Source organism: Hyperoodon ampullatus (assembly GCF_949752795.1).
Source record: "Hyperoodon ampullatus genome assembly, chromosome: 18".
Taxonomy (NCBI): domain Eukaryota; kingdom Metazoa; phylum Chordata; class Mammalia; order Artiodactyla; family Ziphiidae; genus Hyperoodon; species Hyperoodon ampullatus.
In genome coordinates this window covers 36362839-36380657 of record NC_136931.1, presented here as the reverse complement: position 1 = coordinate 36380657, position 17819 = coordinate 36362839, and the positions used below count along the sequence as shown (strand labels likewise).

General features: G+C 47.4%; 1 protein-coding gene across 1 annotated transcript in view; it reads right to left on the bottom strand.

Moving 5' to 3' along the window:
* The window catches only part of ABCC11 (ATP binding cassette subfamily C member 11), a gene marked incomplete at both ends in the record, with an annotated part of 50198 nt that overhangs the window by 18205 nt on the left and 14174 nt on the right, over positions 1–17819 (bottom strand). The window contains 12 exon segments of the mRNA XM_079724060.1: positions 1254–1451; positions 4374–4471; positions 7165–7254; positions 8779–8875; positions 8960–9094; positions 10640–10818; positions 10821–10842; positions 12691–12763; positions 15308–15359; positions 15362–15431; positions 15882–16016; positions 17048–17221. Of these exon segments, the coding sequence (XP_079580186.1) occupies positions 1254–1451; positions 4374–4471; positions 7165–7254; positions 8779–8875; positions 8960–9094; positions 10640–10818; positions 10821–10842; positions 12691–12763; positions 15308–15359; positions 15362–15431; positions 15882–16016; positions 17048–17221 (1323 nt within the window).

The following is a 17819-nucleotide window of genomic DNA, read 5'->3' as shown; positions in this document are numbered from 1 at the left end:
TGGGTCGCCTCCTTGCCTCCCGAGATCCCTCTGAGAAGCCCCCTCTCTACAGCTCTGAGCTCCAGCCTTCCTGAACTCCATGCAGCTCCCTGGAAATGCTCTGCTTCTGCTCGCCTCTTCATCTTGAACTGGTGAAATCCCATTCATCCTCAGGTCTTAGCATAGAGGTCACTTCCTCCAGGAAGCCTTCTTGGACTCCTACCTTCCTTCCACCACCGCCAAGCTGGGGTTAGGTGCATCATGTTCCTATGGCCCTGTGTGCCCCACCCCATGGGTAACTGCACACCATATTACAACAGCCTATTTTCTTGTCCCTCTCCCTCCTGAGACTATAAGGCCGTGATGACCCAAACCATACTTGCATTGTTCATTTACCATTGTAAACCTAATGCCCACCCCAGAGCCTGGCTCATAGTAATATTTGATAAGTGAGAGAGAGAAAGGATATTTCCAAGAGGTAGTGAAATACCATAGACAATTTGGTATTTTAACCATAACACACATTCTAACCATAACCCTTGTGGGGTTTCAGTTTTCTCATATGTAAGATGAGGCTAAAATACCCACTTCAAAGGGAACTTAAGGAAATTATAAACAACCCTTTATGTGACAGTGCTCAGACAACGGAGGCCAGCATTGGTAGCTGAGGGTTGACCCTCCAGCAAGGGACACTAAACTTTTACAATCATGCCTCCACTGATAGGAGAGTTTCAATGCACCTATCTCATTCCCTGGCCTGCTCCCGCCCAGCTAGTGACCCAATGTACACTTACAACTATATGACATTACGTTCTCCAAACCATGGAGACAGCAAAAAAGATCAGTGGTTGTCAGGTGTCGGGGGAAGGGAGGGGGAGGGATGAATAGGTGGAGCAAAGGGCATTTTTAGGGCAGTGAAACTATTCTGTATGATACTTAATGGTAGACACATGCCAGTATACTTTTGTCAAAACCCATAGAATGTACAACACAAAGAGTGAATCTTAATGTAAACTATGGACTTTAGTTGATAATAATAATGTATCAATATTGACTCATCAATTGTAACAGATGTCTCCCATTAAAGCAAGATATTAATAATAGGAGAAACTGAGGATGTGGTGAGGGATAAAAGAGAACTCTGTATTTTCTGCTCAACTTTTCTGTCGACCAAAAACTGCTCAAAAAAAATAAAGTCTAGTATTTTAAAAAAAAAAAAAGTTGAGCAAGGTCGGGGCTCAGCCTTTGGCCACGCCCAGTGCTCAGGCCCATACCTTGTTGAAGAGCTTGTTGTGCAATGCTGTGGGTGCCTTCCTCATGACCTTGGTGAAAGCCGCCGAGGTGCAGATGCCCATGCAGACTGCGAACAGGGCGCTGAGGCCATACGCCAGTTGGTAAAAGGGCAGTTGAGGATTGTCCAATATGTCACCTGGGTCTGCAGTGGTCCTATTGCTCTCTTGACTGCTATTGGTCTTCAAGAAAGGACAGGGGGTGTGGTATGACAGGAAATATGCTTAGTCTTTGTCCCCAATTCCTGGCACAGAGCTCCTAAAACACTTGCAATTTCCTAAGTGATGGGGATGCTAAGAGCATCATTTGTGGTAATATTTGGCCTTTGACTCTGGTTCCTGACACAAGCGCTTCTAAGACCTTTGGGGTCTCTGGAGCAATAAGAGAGTCTTTTGTAGCTAATAAGATGACTAGTGGCTGGGGGCCCCTAAATAGTTTCAGGATTGGGGCTGGTCACCAGAAAGACCAAGCCATGAGTCCAAGCTTGGAACTTTCAGCTCCATCCCCATCCTCTGGGAAGTGGGGAGAGCCTGGAAATTGAGTTAATAATCGATCATGCCTACATGTTGAAGCCACCATAAAAATCCCTAAAGCACAGGGCTCGGAGAGCTTCCAGGTTGGTGAACACATCCATGTGCCAGAAGCTCCTGCACTTTGGACCCTTCTGGACCCCACCCTATGTACATTTTCATCTGGCTGTGCACCTGTATCCTTTATTATAGCCCTTATTTAAAAATCTGGTTAAAATAGTTCCCTAAATTCTGTGAGCCCTTCTAGCAAATTATCAAACCCAAAGAGGCAGTCATGGGAATCCCCAATTTATAGCTGATTCATCAGAAGTACAGAAAGTCAGACTTGTGATTGGCCCCTGAAATGGGAGCAGTCTTGTGGAACTGAGCCCTTAACCTGTGGGGTCTGTGCTAACTCCAGGTAAGTAGTGTCAGAATTGAATTGAATTGTAGTACACCCAGCTAGTGTCCAGAGAGTTGGAGAACTGGTTGATGTTGGGAAAAACCTGCACAGTGGGTATCAGAAACATTGTGTGTGGATAGAGGAAAACTGTGAGTTTTCTTTTTTAGGGGGGTCAGACCATGTGAGTCCAGGGTGAAATTCAGCAGGGAGAAAAATCCTTCTTCCTGGGGCTACATAAGACTCAGTAGCTGGTAGAAGGTGAAACTATACATTACAACCTCCCTGCTCAGTGCTGTTGCTTTTCCCTTCTCCTTCCCCACTGCCCTGCCCTGGACTAAGCCCTCATTGTCTATCCCCTGGACCACTACCACAGAAGTCTCCCTGACTCTAGCTCTTGCCTCCACTCCATCTCCCACTCCACCCTGACTGCTCTAAACTCAACCCCACAACTTTAAGGACTTCTACTCTTCCCTCTCTCAATGCATCTTTGTCCCAAGGCAGCCTGCTGTCTAATGTGGCCTCTTTTCTTCTGTCAGGGTAGAAAATGGCTTGATAAATTACTTCACTCTGTGGTGTTAGAAATCTGTGCTAGATGATCATCCAGCATCACCTCTGCCCCCTTCCACACTCCCCACTGCAATTCAGGGGAGAGCTTGGGAACTCGGTTTGCCACACTCCTTGCCAGCATGGTCTGAGGTTAGATTCTGCCAAGGAGAGGCACTCACAGGAAATCTAAAGGTTCAAAGAGAAGAAGCCATCACACGCTGGTGGCAACTGTGGACAGGTGCATGGGCCATGGAGTTCGGCCAGTGGTTTGCAGGCATCCTTCCAAGGATCAGCCCCCTCGGTGCTGCCTGCTTCTGAGACCACTGGAGCCTGCTTCCCCTCTCCCCTCCAGCCCTTCCAATGGCTGTGTAGCCTCTAATTTGTGTATTAACTCTTTGGAAGCTCTAAATATTTCAAGTGGCTCCTGCTTTCCTGACCAAACGGTGTCTGACACATGACTCAAAAGTTAACCAAATAGAGCATTTGAAAAACATGGCCTGGATTCAAAACACAGAGTTCAAGGCACCTTCACGTCTCAGGGAAGCCTCTTTATCCTCTCTAAGCACTGTTTCTGCAAATATAAAATGCGGACAGTGATACCTACCTCGGAATGAGCTGGGAAGGTTAATGAATTAACGTGGCACATAATGGCTGAGAGCCGCAGAACCCTCAACATGGAACAACTCTGTGCAAACTCCTGCGCTAAAAGACTTGACCAAATTCTAGCATGGCTTCTAGAGGCTAAGGCATGTCGCTTAGAGGATCCCAGCTCCACCCACCTTCATTAAAATGCCTCTGCCAGGAAAATTTACTGTTTCTTCCAGCCTGGACCTGAGGACAGGTCCCTGATCTCCCTTCCTCAGAGCACTTACTAAGAAGGGCTCACAGTTGTGACTATGTATCTCCTGCAACTCAGAAACATCTCTCTTAAGGACCTGAGAACCATTCCTTTGAAATGCAATCATCAGAAAGGACAGAGCCTCTGTCTCCCAGTCTCCGTGGGAGGATAGACAGCTTGCTGGCTACAGACACAGCTGGCCTAATCACACTGACACTCACCAGCCTTTTGTACTTTTTCGCTTCTCTGACCCAACTGAGCCCCTGCTTTCCCTCCTCCCTCATTCTCCCTTTAAGAAGCCCAAATCACCTCTGTGCAAACCAGACTGGAGCTCAGCTCTTTCCCCGAGGTCAGGAGTGACGCATAAAACCTATTTTCCCTTCTCTAACTAATGTCTGGCCATGTCCATCTTGGGCGTGGCCTCCCAGCCCCACACGGGGAGTACAGAAGCTTATTTTAAATAACGCAGAGCAAGAAGGCAAAACAGCTGCCAAAGGAAAGTCACTCAGGCAGACTGTGAAGCAATCTTGGGGAGCTGTTTGGGGACAGAAACCTCTTGGTTTTGTCCCTATGACACTGCATAGGTGACCACTCGCTCTGTGAACACAGGAGCCCAGACCGGGAGGGAGCCCCAGAGTTCTGGCTCCCAGAGGTTCCCTCTAGAGCTCCTTTCATCAACACCACAAGGGCAGGCACTGGGCTTGCCATGGGCTTCCCTAACCCGTGCCCACAGGGCCCCAAGGAATAAGAAGTCCCCCACTCCACCCAAGCCCACAGAAGTGCACCCCACCCCCACCATGGCACTCACCCCTGAGCCCTGCTCCAGCCAATAGCTCAGCCACCACAAGTTGTACATTGTGAAGAAGACCGTCATCGCCAGGAAAACCACGGCAGAGACCAGGTAACCTGGGGAGGGAGACAAAGGTGACACACAGGTGCCAAAAGAAGGTGCACAGCCATCCCAGGCACTTGGATCTCCCTCAGACACCTTAGAGGACTGGAAAGAGCTGGGTTCCAAGGTTAGAAAGCCCTGGGTTCAAATCCTGGCTCTACTACTTACAAGCTATGAGAGCCTGGGTGAGGGACCAAATGTCAGTGACATTCCACTCCCCTACATATAAGATGGTGATGGTAGTCCTGCCAGCCTCATGTGAGGGGTTGCTCTGAAGATGGTATGAGGTAACATGTGTCAAGCACCCAGCCCAGTGCCTGGTACATAAGCAGTGTTCTAGAGAAGTTAGTTCCCCTTATGCAGGTCCTGAGGGTTCAACGTTCAAAATAAAAACAACAGCTTCCTTTCACTTGATAGGTACTATTATGTACCATGCACCAGGCAGAGTACTAAATATATGCATTATTTTTGAGTTGGGAATTCCTATCCCCATTTACTGAGTCTCCAAGAGAGGAAGGAACTTGCCCAAAGTCACAGAGCTGGTGAGTGCTGAAGCCAAGGATGAGAAAACAAAGGGTACACGCCATCCTTACCATCTGCCTCTTGCCCTGGCACTCTATCCACCTCTCCAGTTTGTGTCCCCATATTCTTTTTCCTGAATTCTAGCCTTCCTTAAGCTCCACTCAAGGGCCACCTCTCTTTGATGACATCTGAGATTATTCCTGGTCCCAGAGATCTCTCTTGCTACTGGTGGATGCAGCGTCCTAATTCTCCAACTAGATTACAGGGTAGTTTCTTAGGTGACTTTATACTCCCTTGCCTCCAGAGCTCAGCACAGAGCCTAGTCCATACTAGGTACTTCCTGAATACAGATCAACTGGTTTCTTGATTCATTCATGCATTTCACAAGTATTTGCTGCTCCCCTGCTTTGGTCAGCCTCTGTGTTACGTCCTGCAGGGACGCCCACGGTGGAAGGGGTGAGGATGGTGATCTCCCATGTGCAGCCTACCTCTTCCTCCCCTAGACAGGTAGAGAGAAGACACACCTTACCCAGGGTTAGGTTCCAAAGTCAATGAAGAATAAAAAGTTGGCATGGAGTCAAAATACTCTCAAAAATTAAATTACTCAAAAAGCACAGTATCATAGACTTGGTTTTGTGCTTACAACATTGTATAGTTTAGTTAGGGATCCATAGTAATACTTTTCCCTTCGTGACAATAATTTACATGTCTATGTGTCTTACCATATTTGATTTTGAAATGCCAAGTACACATGAAAACATAACTTCCGGCATTGACTATGGTGGTAGAGTTACTATAGTTGAGTATGGTTGGGATGATGTAAGTTAAACCCATGAACGGCATGAATTTGTTTAGTTATGTGTGTGAATTTGGTAACATACACCATTTAATAAAGCAGTAGCTTTGAAACCTTTAATTGCCATCCACCTTCAGAAATGCATTTTTTTTATTTATTTATTTATTTATTTTTAAATTTTATTTATTTATGGCTATGTTGAGTCTTCATTTCTGTGCGAGGGCTTTCTCTAGTTGTGGCAAGAGGGGGCCACTTTTCATCGTGGTGCGCGGGCCTCTCACTGTCGCGGCCTCTCTTGTTGCGGAGCACAGGCTCCAGACGCGCAGGCTCAGCGGCCATGGCTCACGGGCCTAGTTGCTCCGTGGCATGTGGGATCTTCCCAGACCAGGGCTCGAACCCGTGTCCCCTGCATTGGTAGGCAGATTATCAACCACTGCGCCACCAGGGAAGCCCAGAAACATTTTAACACATACCAAAATGAAAGCTTCACCGATGTTACTTTTGTGATGCATGCAGATATTTTCTACTCTATTCTCATTTCTATTCTCATTGCTCCTTACAATCCACTCAATTGATTTCACAACCCACTAGTGGGCCAAGACCTGCAGTTTGTAAAACACTGAAATAAAGAGTATGGTTAGCACTCTTTATTTCAAGGAAATATATTAACAATACTTTCTTATTTTCCGTATTCTTAATGCTGTGTTATTTGGGGTCTTAATCCTGAAGACTGCTCCTCCCAAGGTTAGCTAATTCCTAGAGAGAGCAAATGACTCCTTGTGAGCACATCTTTGATATACAAACCAACCAATCCACAGACCACTCTCCCAATCACCTCTTTTAGCAGACTCTCACACACCAAACCAATATTCCCCCTGCCCTAAATCACCCCCTGACCAGGTACCAGACAACTAGGACCAACGCTATAGCCCAGAGCCTGCCAGAATTGTTTGAACCATCCAATCCTAAGCTTACTCAGTGTACCTACCCTGCCTCACCCTCTCCTTCCCACAAAAAACCTAATAAAGGCTCTGGGCCATGCTTTCTCTTACCACCTCTCTGCCTCCTGACCAACCCTGATGCTTCCCATTCATGGCATACCATGCCTATTTCTAGGGATCCATAGTAATACTTTTCCCTCTGCGACAATAATTTACATGCCTATGTCTTACCATATTTGATTTTGAAATGCCAAGTACACATGAAAACATAACTTCCGGCATTGAATATGGTGGTAGAGTTACTATAGTTGAGTATGGTTGGGATGATGTAAGTTAAACTCATGAATAGCATGACCCTTTGGGTCCCTCTACCTCACGTGACCTTGCACATTCCAGTCTGACCCAGCTTCAGGGATAGACCTGGCCTGGAGCATCTGACAGCCCGTACCTCCGGCTGCCTGGATGTAGTGGTGGTAGATGCTCCACTTCAGGGACTCTTTTTCCATCTTCTCCTTCTGTGCGAGCTGATTTCCTAGCACTGGATCAGGGAAAAGAAGAAGGAAACAGTATGCCTCCCCATCTCCTGTATCTCCTTCCCGGGTCAAGAGGAGTCCTTGCAAAGCCTTCTGTTCTGGCTGCCACCCAGTGCCACACCCAAGGCTGACTCTAACTAGCAGGGTTTCCAGGTTTGCCCCAGTTCCAAAGTCTGAAAAGGGGGTCCATTGCCAGCCATTCAATAAACCCTGGAGGGCCTGCGGTTCCCAAGGACTTGGTGGCTTGAGAGAGACAGCAGGAGAGAATGAAGAAAGCAGTGACCTAGGACTAGAAAACCTGGGTTCCAGAATTATCATCATGATACTGTACAACTTCAGGCAAATCACTTAACCTCTCTGTTTTCTCATCTGACAACTGGCGGGCTTATAGATGATTGCTAACATGTTTTGTAGCAAAACACTTCTGAGACGACTCCTCAAAAAACAGTTGTGACACCAGCCCAAGCAGACTCTTGGCCTACAGCAGGGCAGAGAGACCAGGTGCCTGGAGATATCAGTAGATGTTGCCAATGACAACTACAACAATAACAGAAGACAGCCCTGTTGGGGGGACATCTGTTGTTTCTGCCTGACGCTCTCCCTTCTTCTAATAGCAACACCACAGTTCTCCCTGGACAAGAGGGCTCTCTTGTGGAATTTTAATTTTGAGGGAAATTATACTAGATGGAAAACGTTTGGAGTAGGTTTTCTTCAAAAGGATTCTGTACGTGTTCCTGCTACTTTAAACCCCAAAGTTGCTGAGGCCTGGTTCTTCAACATTTCCTTTCATTCCATGATCTATATCCTTTTCTGCCAATAAATTATTTTTCTGCCCAAATTGGTTTCTGATCTTTGCAGCTGAAGACTCTATTGGTGACAGAAACCTACAACGTGCCAGGCACTGTCCTGAGACCTTCCCTATACCTGATCTCTTCTAACCTCCACTACGACCCTGTAATGTAAGCACTATTACCTCTACTTTTGCCAGTGAGGGTTCAGAGAGTTTAACTTGCTTGGCCAAGGTCACACAGCTTTGTGAGCAGCAGAGCTGGAATTCAAATCCAGAACTTGTCTTATTTTAAAAATGAAAGACTTTCCCTTCTGCTACCTTGTCTCAGAAAAGAGCAAGGCCATGAGCTTCTGGATGCCTAGGACTGGGCCCAGATCATTTCTAACTTTCAATACTTCTGCTCTCAAAAAAAATGTGTAATGAATTAATGGCCCGGATGCCTTGCAAAGTTTTAAATTTGAGCCACTCGAGGTCAAAGCTACCCCCATCCTGCCTCTGCCTCTGCACACGCTCAGCTGTTTCCCCACCAACACTCACTTCCTGGATGCTTCAGGCCTCCTGACCAGCACAGTTCACGCCCCACAGCCCTCAAATACTTGGATCTGTAGCCTGTATGTGCGATGTCTGGGACCCCATTCAATGAGTGACATGGCCTGGTCTCTCATCCAGGAGGAAATGCCAGGGCCTCTGGAAGATGCAGGCAGGCAGAGGTTCTCACTCTGTTCCCCAGCACTTTTACCAGCATTTTCATTGAGAAGCTCTTCTGGACAAGTGGTCTGGGCCTGACCTTCCACCTGTAGCTCTTCTGCTGCCTTTGCTATGCCCTGCAATACGCCCTGGGGAGAAAACACAAGCTGTGGATGCAGGGGGTGGTCCTCCCCGTTGGGTCAGGAGTGAGAGCGGGGTGGGATGGAAATCACCTGTATGGCTTCCCCAGGAATTTTCTGGATGAGCTGGGCATATCGTCCCTTCTTCCGTATTAACTCACTGTGAATTCCTTTTTCACAGATTTTCCCATCTTCTAACAAAATGATCTGGTCGCAAAACTCTAAATACTGAAGAGTCAGAAGAAATAAGGTCTTCAGTAAGCAAACAAAAAGCTATTCAACTTCACTATTCAAAAGGAAAATGTAAATTTAAATCATGACAAGATATTTTATGCCACCAGTTTGGCAAAAACTTAAACACTGGACAACCCCGGGTGTTGGCAATGGCTGGGGTAAGTGGAACTCTTATAAAGTTCGGAGTGAGGGAGGGGCTGTAGACTGGTACATCTACTTTGAAAAACAATTTGACAATATCTAGTAAAGTTAAAGATTTTTGAAGAATTATGAACCAATAATTCTACTCCTAAAACACTACCCTACAAAAAGCCCTCTCAAACACGTGCGTAAAAACACATGTAGAAGCATGTACGTTGAAGCATTTCTTGTAAACCCGAAAAATGGAAAACAACCTAAATGTCCATCCTGGAGAAATAAATTCTGGAATATTCAGATATTGGAATACAATGCAAGTGAGAATGAAATAAAATTCCATGTATTCACATGGAAGTTCTTAAAAATATAAAGTTGAGTAGAAAAGCAAATTACCAAAGGACACAGAAAGGAAAATGTCAATTATATAAAGTTTTTAAATATGCAAAAGGACACTTGCTCACATCTGGAGATTCATATGTATGTTGTAAAAGTGTGAAGACATACATGGGAACAATGAACAGCCGAGTGAGTGGTGCAGGAAGAAGGGAAGAGAGTGTAATTGAGGGCCGTCAATGTTGGACTGTGTCATCTGGGTGGTAGATACATGGGCTTTCATTAGATTATTTTCTAACCTGTTTTTATGTCTTAAATATTTTATACCAAAAAATAGTAAAGCCAGGGCTTCCCTGGTGGCACAGTGGTTGAGAGTCTGCCTGCCGATGCAGGGGACATGGCTTCGAGCCCTGGTCTGGGAGGATCCCACATGCCGTGGAGCAACTGGGCCTGTGAGCCACAACTACTGAGCCTGCGTGTCTGGAGCCTGTGCTCCGCAACAAGAGAGGCCACGATAGTGAGAGGCCCTTGCACCGCGATGAAGAGTGGCCCCCGCTCGCCGCAACTGGAGAAAGCCCTCGCGCAGAAACGAAGACCCAACACAGCAAAAATAAATAAATAAATAAATTAATTAAAAAAAATAGTAAAACCAAAATAGAAGATGAGGGAGAAATAATAATAGGGTCTTAAGGCCAAAATCAGGTATGAACATATCTAGGGAAAAGGACCCGTGAGAGGCAGCACCCAGCACAGCCACTGCGCTTGATGGAAGAATGTGAGACTTGGGGAATTCTTCTCTCAGGGAGTTTTTTCTTCTTTTCTGTAACTTCAAAAGCAGTGGCCACCCATACAATTTTGAAAATGAAGGAGACCTTAAAATTTGGTTTCAATTTCTACCAGCCTGTCTTCTCCACGTGGAAAGCAGAGGAAATCAAGTTCTCCCTGACTTCGGGGTCTGAGATGAGGCGGTAGCTTCTGGGAGGCTGTTATTGATCACGCTGAGACGGCAGGGGCTTGAGGAGCTACATTATCTGCCAATCACGGCCAGAGCCCTGGGAGGGTGGTCACCTGCAGCTGGTGGGTCCCCAGGATGACGGTCTTCCCCCTGAGCGCCTTGTTAATGCACTCCTCAAAGATGTGCTTCCCCACGTGGGTGCCCACGGCCGACAGGGGGTCGTCCAGCAGGTAAAGCTCGCGGTCATTGTGGACGGCTCGGGCCAGGCTGACTCTCTGCTTCTGCCCCCCGAGAGGTTGAGGCCCCGCTCCCCGATCTGCGGACAGGCAGCCAAAGGCACTGTGTCTAGAGTGTGACCCAGCCAGGTGTGCTGCCACCAGCCAGGTGGGCAGGTGGACAGACTGAACTCCCTCGATGCACACTCCTGGACACCTAATGATTTGGCACCCCTGGCATTTAAAAAATATTTTTCAAAATCTGCTTAGTAAGGGATGAAAAAACTGATTTTCAGTTAACTAAAATTCGTAATTCATAATTAGATACAATTTTTCTAAATCAGTCAGCTTCTCAGAAGGAGTATTAAACTTTTAACCATTTAGCTTGTAAAGTAAATCATTTATTCCCAAGAAACAGCACCTTCTTACATCTTATCCATGTTTTAAATCTCCGTTGACTGCAACCAGCAACTGGGAGGATCACTGGCCTGGGTTTGAGGTATTGCCCAAGACTGTTTGTACCATAGCTGCGGTGGTGGGCAGGCTCTGCTGTGGCTGCCCTGGGAAGGGCCACCTTCCATGACACCCATCATGTCAGGAGTCGAGGGTGCAAACCAGAATCACTGGGCAGAATGCCTGGGGTCCCCTAGCAGACTGGCACCCCAGGCAGCTACCAGCCGGCGCATCCCTCAGCCAGGCTCTGAGGATGAGGCAGCCAAGGTCTAAGTCCTATGCCTGCTCTACTGTGAACTCTGGAGACTCTGTAGAGAAGAAGCAGAGTTTAAAGAACAGCAGGGTGGGCTTCCCTGGTGGCGCAGTGGTTGAGAGTCCACCTGCTGATGCAGGGGACACGGGTTCGTGCCCCGGTCCGGGAAGATCCCACATGCCGTGGAGCGGCTAGGCCCGTGAGCCATGGCCGCTGAGCCTGCGCGTCCAGAGCCTGTGCTCCACAACGGGAGAGGCCACAACAGTGAGAGGCCCGCATACCGCAAAAAAAAAAAGAACAGCAGGGTGACCTGTTGTCACTGCTCCGCCTCCAGTTCACCATGTGACCATAGATAAGCTGCTTGACCTGGGCAAGGCTCAGTTTCCCTACTCACTCAGCAAAGACTGAAGAAATGCCTACTGTGTTCCTCTAATGAGAGCGTAACACGTACACTATGCCAGGCACAATTCAAAGCATGTAGGTATCAACTCACTTAAACCTCACATCATCCTGATGAGCTCAGTACTATTATTGATGCATTTTACAGACCAGACCTGGTTCTTCCCACTGAAAAGACGGCCCTGAACAAGACAGCTGAGCTCTCTGCCCTCCAGGGTGAGCACGCCCATCCTTAAAGGAAGGATAATAAAAGAACTGACCTCCTAGGGTTATCTGAGGCTTAACTAAGACAATACATTAGAGTTGCTAGAATAGTACCTTGAATGCAGTAAGATAATCTAACTATTATTAGATAACAAAATCAAGACAACAATGGAGGTCTTATGTGGAATAAAGGTGGCTACAGATGTGCAAGATGGAGAGTTATCAGGACAATGCAGCAGTCAGAACTGACACTGCCGTGGTGGGGCCATGGTTGTCATTCCCACTGTCAAAGGAAGTGCTGCCAGAGAGGAGCAGGCCAGTGGGTGGGGCAAAGGTGGACGACGGGAAGCTTCTTATCTTCACAGGGTCTCCACTCTTGCTTCAAAAGGAGAAGTCGGAGGTCAGCTCCCACTCTTGTGGGGCAAGATAGCCTCTTTGTCAGCTCACAAGGTCAGATGAGCCCCAACTTCCCTCCCCCAGTGTGGGAGGCTCTGAGGCTGCAGCGCCAGCTCTGGGTGCTTTGGGAAGGAAGAGCCGGGGTCCCTCCTCTACCTACCCAGGGAGGCAGGCTGGGGACCCCAGAACACCATGACAGGAGCTCTGTCACAACAGGGCTGGGGGACGCTCGCCTCCCGCTCACCTCCGTCATGTCTCCGAAGGGCAGAATTTCCAGGTCGTGGTTCAGGGAGCAGCAGTGGAGCACCTGGAGGTACCTGTGAAGGACAGGGAGTTAAAGAGACAAGTGGCCGGGCCGCACACCCTCCAGCCTTCCCAAGTTTGGAAGGGAAAGGCTTGCATTCCATGCTGAGAAATGTGGCCTTGATCCTCCATTTAATGGTAAACCACAGGAGGCTTTTTTCATTTCCTTCCTCCCTTCATTTCTTTTATTTTTTTTTAACATCTTTATTGGAGTATAACTGCTTTACAATGGTGTGTTAGTTTCTGCTTTATAACAAAGTGAATCAGCTATACATATACATCTGTTCCCATATCCCTTCCCTCTTGCATCTCCCTCCCTCCCACCCTCCCTATCCCACCCCTCCAGGTGGTCACAAAGCACCGAGCTGATCTCCTTGTGCTATGTGGCCGTTTCCCACTAGCTATCTATTTTACGTTTGGTAGTGTATACCTGTCCATGCCACTCTCTCACTTTGTCACAGCTTGCCCTTCCCCCTCCCCATATCCTCAAGTCCATTCTCTAGTAGGTCTGTGTCTTTATTCCCGTCTTGCCCCTAGGTTCTTCATGAGCTTTTTTTTTTTTTTCTTAGATTCCATATATATGTGTTAGCATACGGTATTTGTCTTTCTCTTTCTGACTTACTTCACTCTGTATGACAGACTCTAGGTCCATCCACCTCACTACAAATAATTCATTTTTGTTTCTTTTTATGGCTGAGTAATATTCCATTGTATATATGTGCCACATCTTCTTTATCCATTCATCCGATGATGGACACTTAGGTTGCTTCCATCTCCTGGCTATTGTAAATAGAGCTGCAGTGAACATTTTGGTACATGACTCTTTTTGAATTATGGTTTTCTCAGGGTATAGGCCCAGTAGTGGGATTGCTGGGTCATATGGTAGCTCTATTTGTAGTTTTTTAAGGCCAAAGCAATCTTGAGAACCTTCATTTCTTTTAATCCAGCACATGCGCTTGGTAAATATTTGAACAGAACAAAAGGAAGAAAAGGTGAAAAGCGAGTCTCCCTCGCATCTTTGACCCTTAGTTGCTTTCCTCGGAATCAGTCACTAATAGAGTTTCCTATGCACATATTCAGAAATAATCTACTGATGTATGTGTACGTGCAGCAGATATACGTTTATACTGTTTTAATGACACTACAGTATTCCATTATATGGATGTGCCATAAATTGTTTAACCAGTGCCCTAATGCTGGACATTTGTGTTGTTTCTAATCTTTTGTTACCCTGAATAATTCGATGTCAACATTCTTGTACATGGGTCTTGGTATTCATGGGGGACATAATCTATGCATTAAATATCTAGCTGTGGATTTTCTGAGTCAAAAGTTGGTGCATTTTTATTTTTGACAGGTATTTCAAAATTGCTCTATGAGTCATCTCAGTCTAAAAGCCGAGCAGCGACAAGATGAGAGCTGTCTCTGTGCACCGCCGCTGACCTGGCGGCGGTGCACAGAGAGGAACAGAGAGGGCGAAAGCTAGAGACAGGGACCCAAGGGCAGGGGCAGTGGGCACAGTTTAAGCAGGAGGTCACAGCCCAGAACTGGCAGTGGAGATGGAGAAGAGAAGGGAAATACAGGAGCTTTTTAGGAGGTTGAGTCATCCAGGGTTGCTGACCACTTAGATGTGGAAGGTGTCAGAGGTGGAGGCGTCAGGCTCCTTGGGATGCACAGGTCAGTGATGCCGTTAAGCCTAACTGGGAATTTGAGAAGAGAAGCAGGCGGGGTGGGGGCTGGGTTAGCAGGGTGCTCCCAAGTCGGCATTGGACCTGATGTCGAGGCGCCCACAGAACCACTGGCTGGAGATGACCGATTTATACACCCACATATCTATGCCCCTCAGCACTGTTACAAGGGGCAGATTGCAAAATCAAGCAGACAGTCGAAGGAGGCCAGAGTCCAGCAGAGTTGGAAGCATAGCTGCAGCAATCAGGGCACTTTTCCTGGATCCTCCACTGACTAGACTTCACTCACGATTGCCAAGTGCATGTCTCAAGCAGGTCCACCCCGGGACCCTGGGAGGGAGAAGCCGCAAAGGGGAAGGAGGGGTGTGGGTGGGGGGCCGGCGGCCCACTGGGCTGTGAATGCAAACTCCTTCCCTCTATGTTGCACAACCTCATCCCCCCCATGTGTTTTACCTTTTGACCTAGAGGTTAGGAATTAATTAACGCAGTTTTAAAGTAACATTTTTGGAAGGGGAGGGTTATTTTGAGCCAAACTAGCATAATAGTTAAGCCTGAAGTTTCTGAAAGCAACCGGGTTCAAATTCTGGCTCTGTCATATCCTAGCAGCTGAATGATTTTGGACAAATTATTTGTCCAAATATTTGTCCAAAGATAATTTGGACAAATTATCTTTTGGGGCCTCACCTGACTTGCCTAGAAAATGGATATGGTAAGAATATTTCTTTCCCGACGAGAAGGAAACACAGGCATGCATATAAGTGAGCACACAGCAAGAGTTAGCAGTTGCCAAGTCACTCTTAGCAGCGAGGGGTCCCTCTCCAAACCAGCCACACACCCCGATGTCCCGCCCTACCCCTCCCAGAAGCTCACCGGGCCTTGTGGTACTGGCTTCCCATGAGAATGTTTTCCCGAATGCTCCCCCAATGATCCAGGCCTGCGGGGGGACATAGGCCAGGCTTCCGTGAACCCTCACCGAGCCCTCCAGCAAGTGCGTCTGCGGCGGAGTGAGTCTAGCCTCAGGACCGGGGCAACCAGGGCACAGACCCCACCTGGCTCAGCAGCCACAGTGCCCAGGGCCCCACTGTGCTCCGGGAGCCTGGGGGCTCTCCCATGTAAATGGGATCTTAACACGGTCCTGCCAGGCCCACTGGTGAGGCTGAGGGAAGGCCTGAGGACGTGGGGCAATATTTGGAGTGAAGCCAGACCTATTCCTGCTATGACTGAATCCAAGGTTTGCACTGAAGTCACCCCATACTTTTTTTTTTTTTTTTTTTGCTGTACACGGGCCTCTCACTGTTGTGGCCTCTCCTGTTGCGGAGCTCTGGACGCGCAGGCTCAGAGGCCATGGCTCACGGGCCCAGCCGCTCCGCGGTATGTGGGATCTTCCCGGACCGGGGCACGAACCCGTGTCCCCTGCATCGGCAGGCAGACTCTCAACCACTGCGCCACCAGGGAAGCCCCAGGTGTACATTTTAATCAACTTAATGCATGTGAGATCTTCACTGGTCACATGGATGTGCTGGTCACTGACCTCAGATGCATGATTCTGTATCTTCACAACCTTTCTGGCCAGGAATATCTGCAGTCGGGATGCAGCAAGAGCATCTTTTATAAGGGCAGGAAAGTGTGGCCTGGCATTAGTGTGGCAACTAAGAGTATTTCCAAAGGTAAACTCCAGTTGTGGACTGAATACCTGGGTCTAATCCTGCACTGTTTGAAGCCACTGTGACTCTCAGTTCCGGGTCTCTACTGAAGGGTTCCAATGGAAGCCTCTCCACGCCATCATGCCTTGGGCACCTGCCTCACACATCCTGGGGTGGGGGGGTGGGAGGCGTTCTCTTCTGGGTCCCAAGCTAGGCCATGACTAACTAAACAGAAATACAACTCCTCTGTCTCTGGGAGCCCTAAAGTCTCTACCAATTACAATCACCTTTAAAAAAAAAAATTTCATTGAAGTACAGTTGACTTACAATGCTGTGTTAATTTCTCTGCACAGCAAAGTGACTCAGTTATGGATATATATGTATATTCTTTTTCATATTCTTTTCCATTATGGTTTGTCATAGGATACTGAATATATAGTTCTCTGTGCTGTACAGGAGGACTACAATCACCTTTTGATCAGAATACCTGAGCGAGGGAGGAAAACAGTCCATTTCAATAATTCAGAGCACACAAATCCAAGAGTCACTTCCTGTTTTGCCCAATTTTATTTCAGCTGAAACTTGGGCAGCAAATTTCCTTCCTTTCCCCCATTATACTGTGCCAATGTTAAATGCTATCTGCTTTATTATATCAGCACATTCTGGGTAGAAAAGAAGGAACCAAAATCTTGCACAGAGGATGGCTACTGAGGAAAGTCTGTGAAGCAGATAATCCATGACAGAAACCTAAGAGGTGGACCTCACCCATAAGATTCACCTCCTATCTATGAGGCCAGCATTGTGGCCAGAGAACCATTTGAGGTAGGAATTGAAGCTGAATCTCACCCGCAGTGGAATGAGCAGTCAACAAGAGTCAACATTCCCACTGAGAAGTACCCTGGATTCCAGAGCCCTAGGAGTTCTAGGGAATGTCCAACATCAAATGGGTGGCAAAGGAAGACATTACCTCCAGTGGTAAAATCAGGAGATAGCAAAGCACGGCAATGAGCACTGTGGGTCCAAGAGTGAGGCAGGAGGTAATGCTGCAGGCTATCAGCAGTAAGCAGGTGAGCAAGGCCAGGGGCCCATAGTACACCCCTTCAAACAGGCAGTTTATGTCGCTGGTGAAGAAGCTGATGGCCTATAAGACAATAAGCCCATGGACACAGGTGTCACCTCTCCAGGCACCCAGAAGAGGCTACATGTGCATGTAGCAGGTGGGCTCGCCATGCCTTCTTCAGGCAGGAAGGCTTGAGGCAAGGGTGGTAGAGTGGAGACAGACACACCAGGTTCACAGCTCTCCTGTTCCTAGCTGTGTGACCCTGGACAAGTTACTTTGCCACTCTGAGCCTCAGCTTCTCCACCTGTAAAGCTGGAATGATTATACCTACTTTATATGGTTGGTGTGACAATGTCAATAAATATCTGCACACATAGACTGTGCCCAATAAAAGTTATATTTTTCTATACTATTGCTACTACTACTAACAGCCACATTCCAGAGAGCAGCTTATAGTCTTCTAGTCTATTCTAGTCTAGTCTATTCCATTCATTCTACTACTACTACTACTACTACTACTACTAACTGCTTTTGGCAGGAGCTGAGGCTTTTTCTCCTCCTCCTTTCTCTTTTTTGCAATAGACTCTTCGGCCCACTCCCTACCTCCCCAACATATACTGCCTAGTTCGGTGTATAAAAGCTGACATTCCAAGTCACAAAAGTTTTGAGGAATCGATTC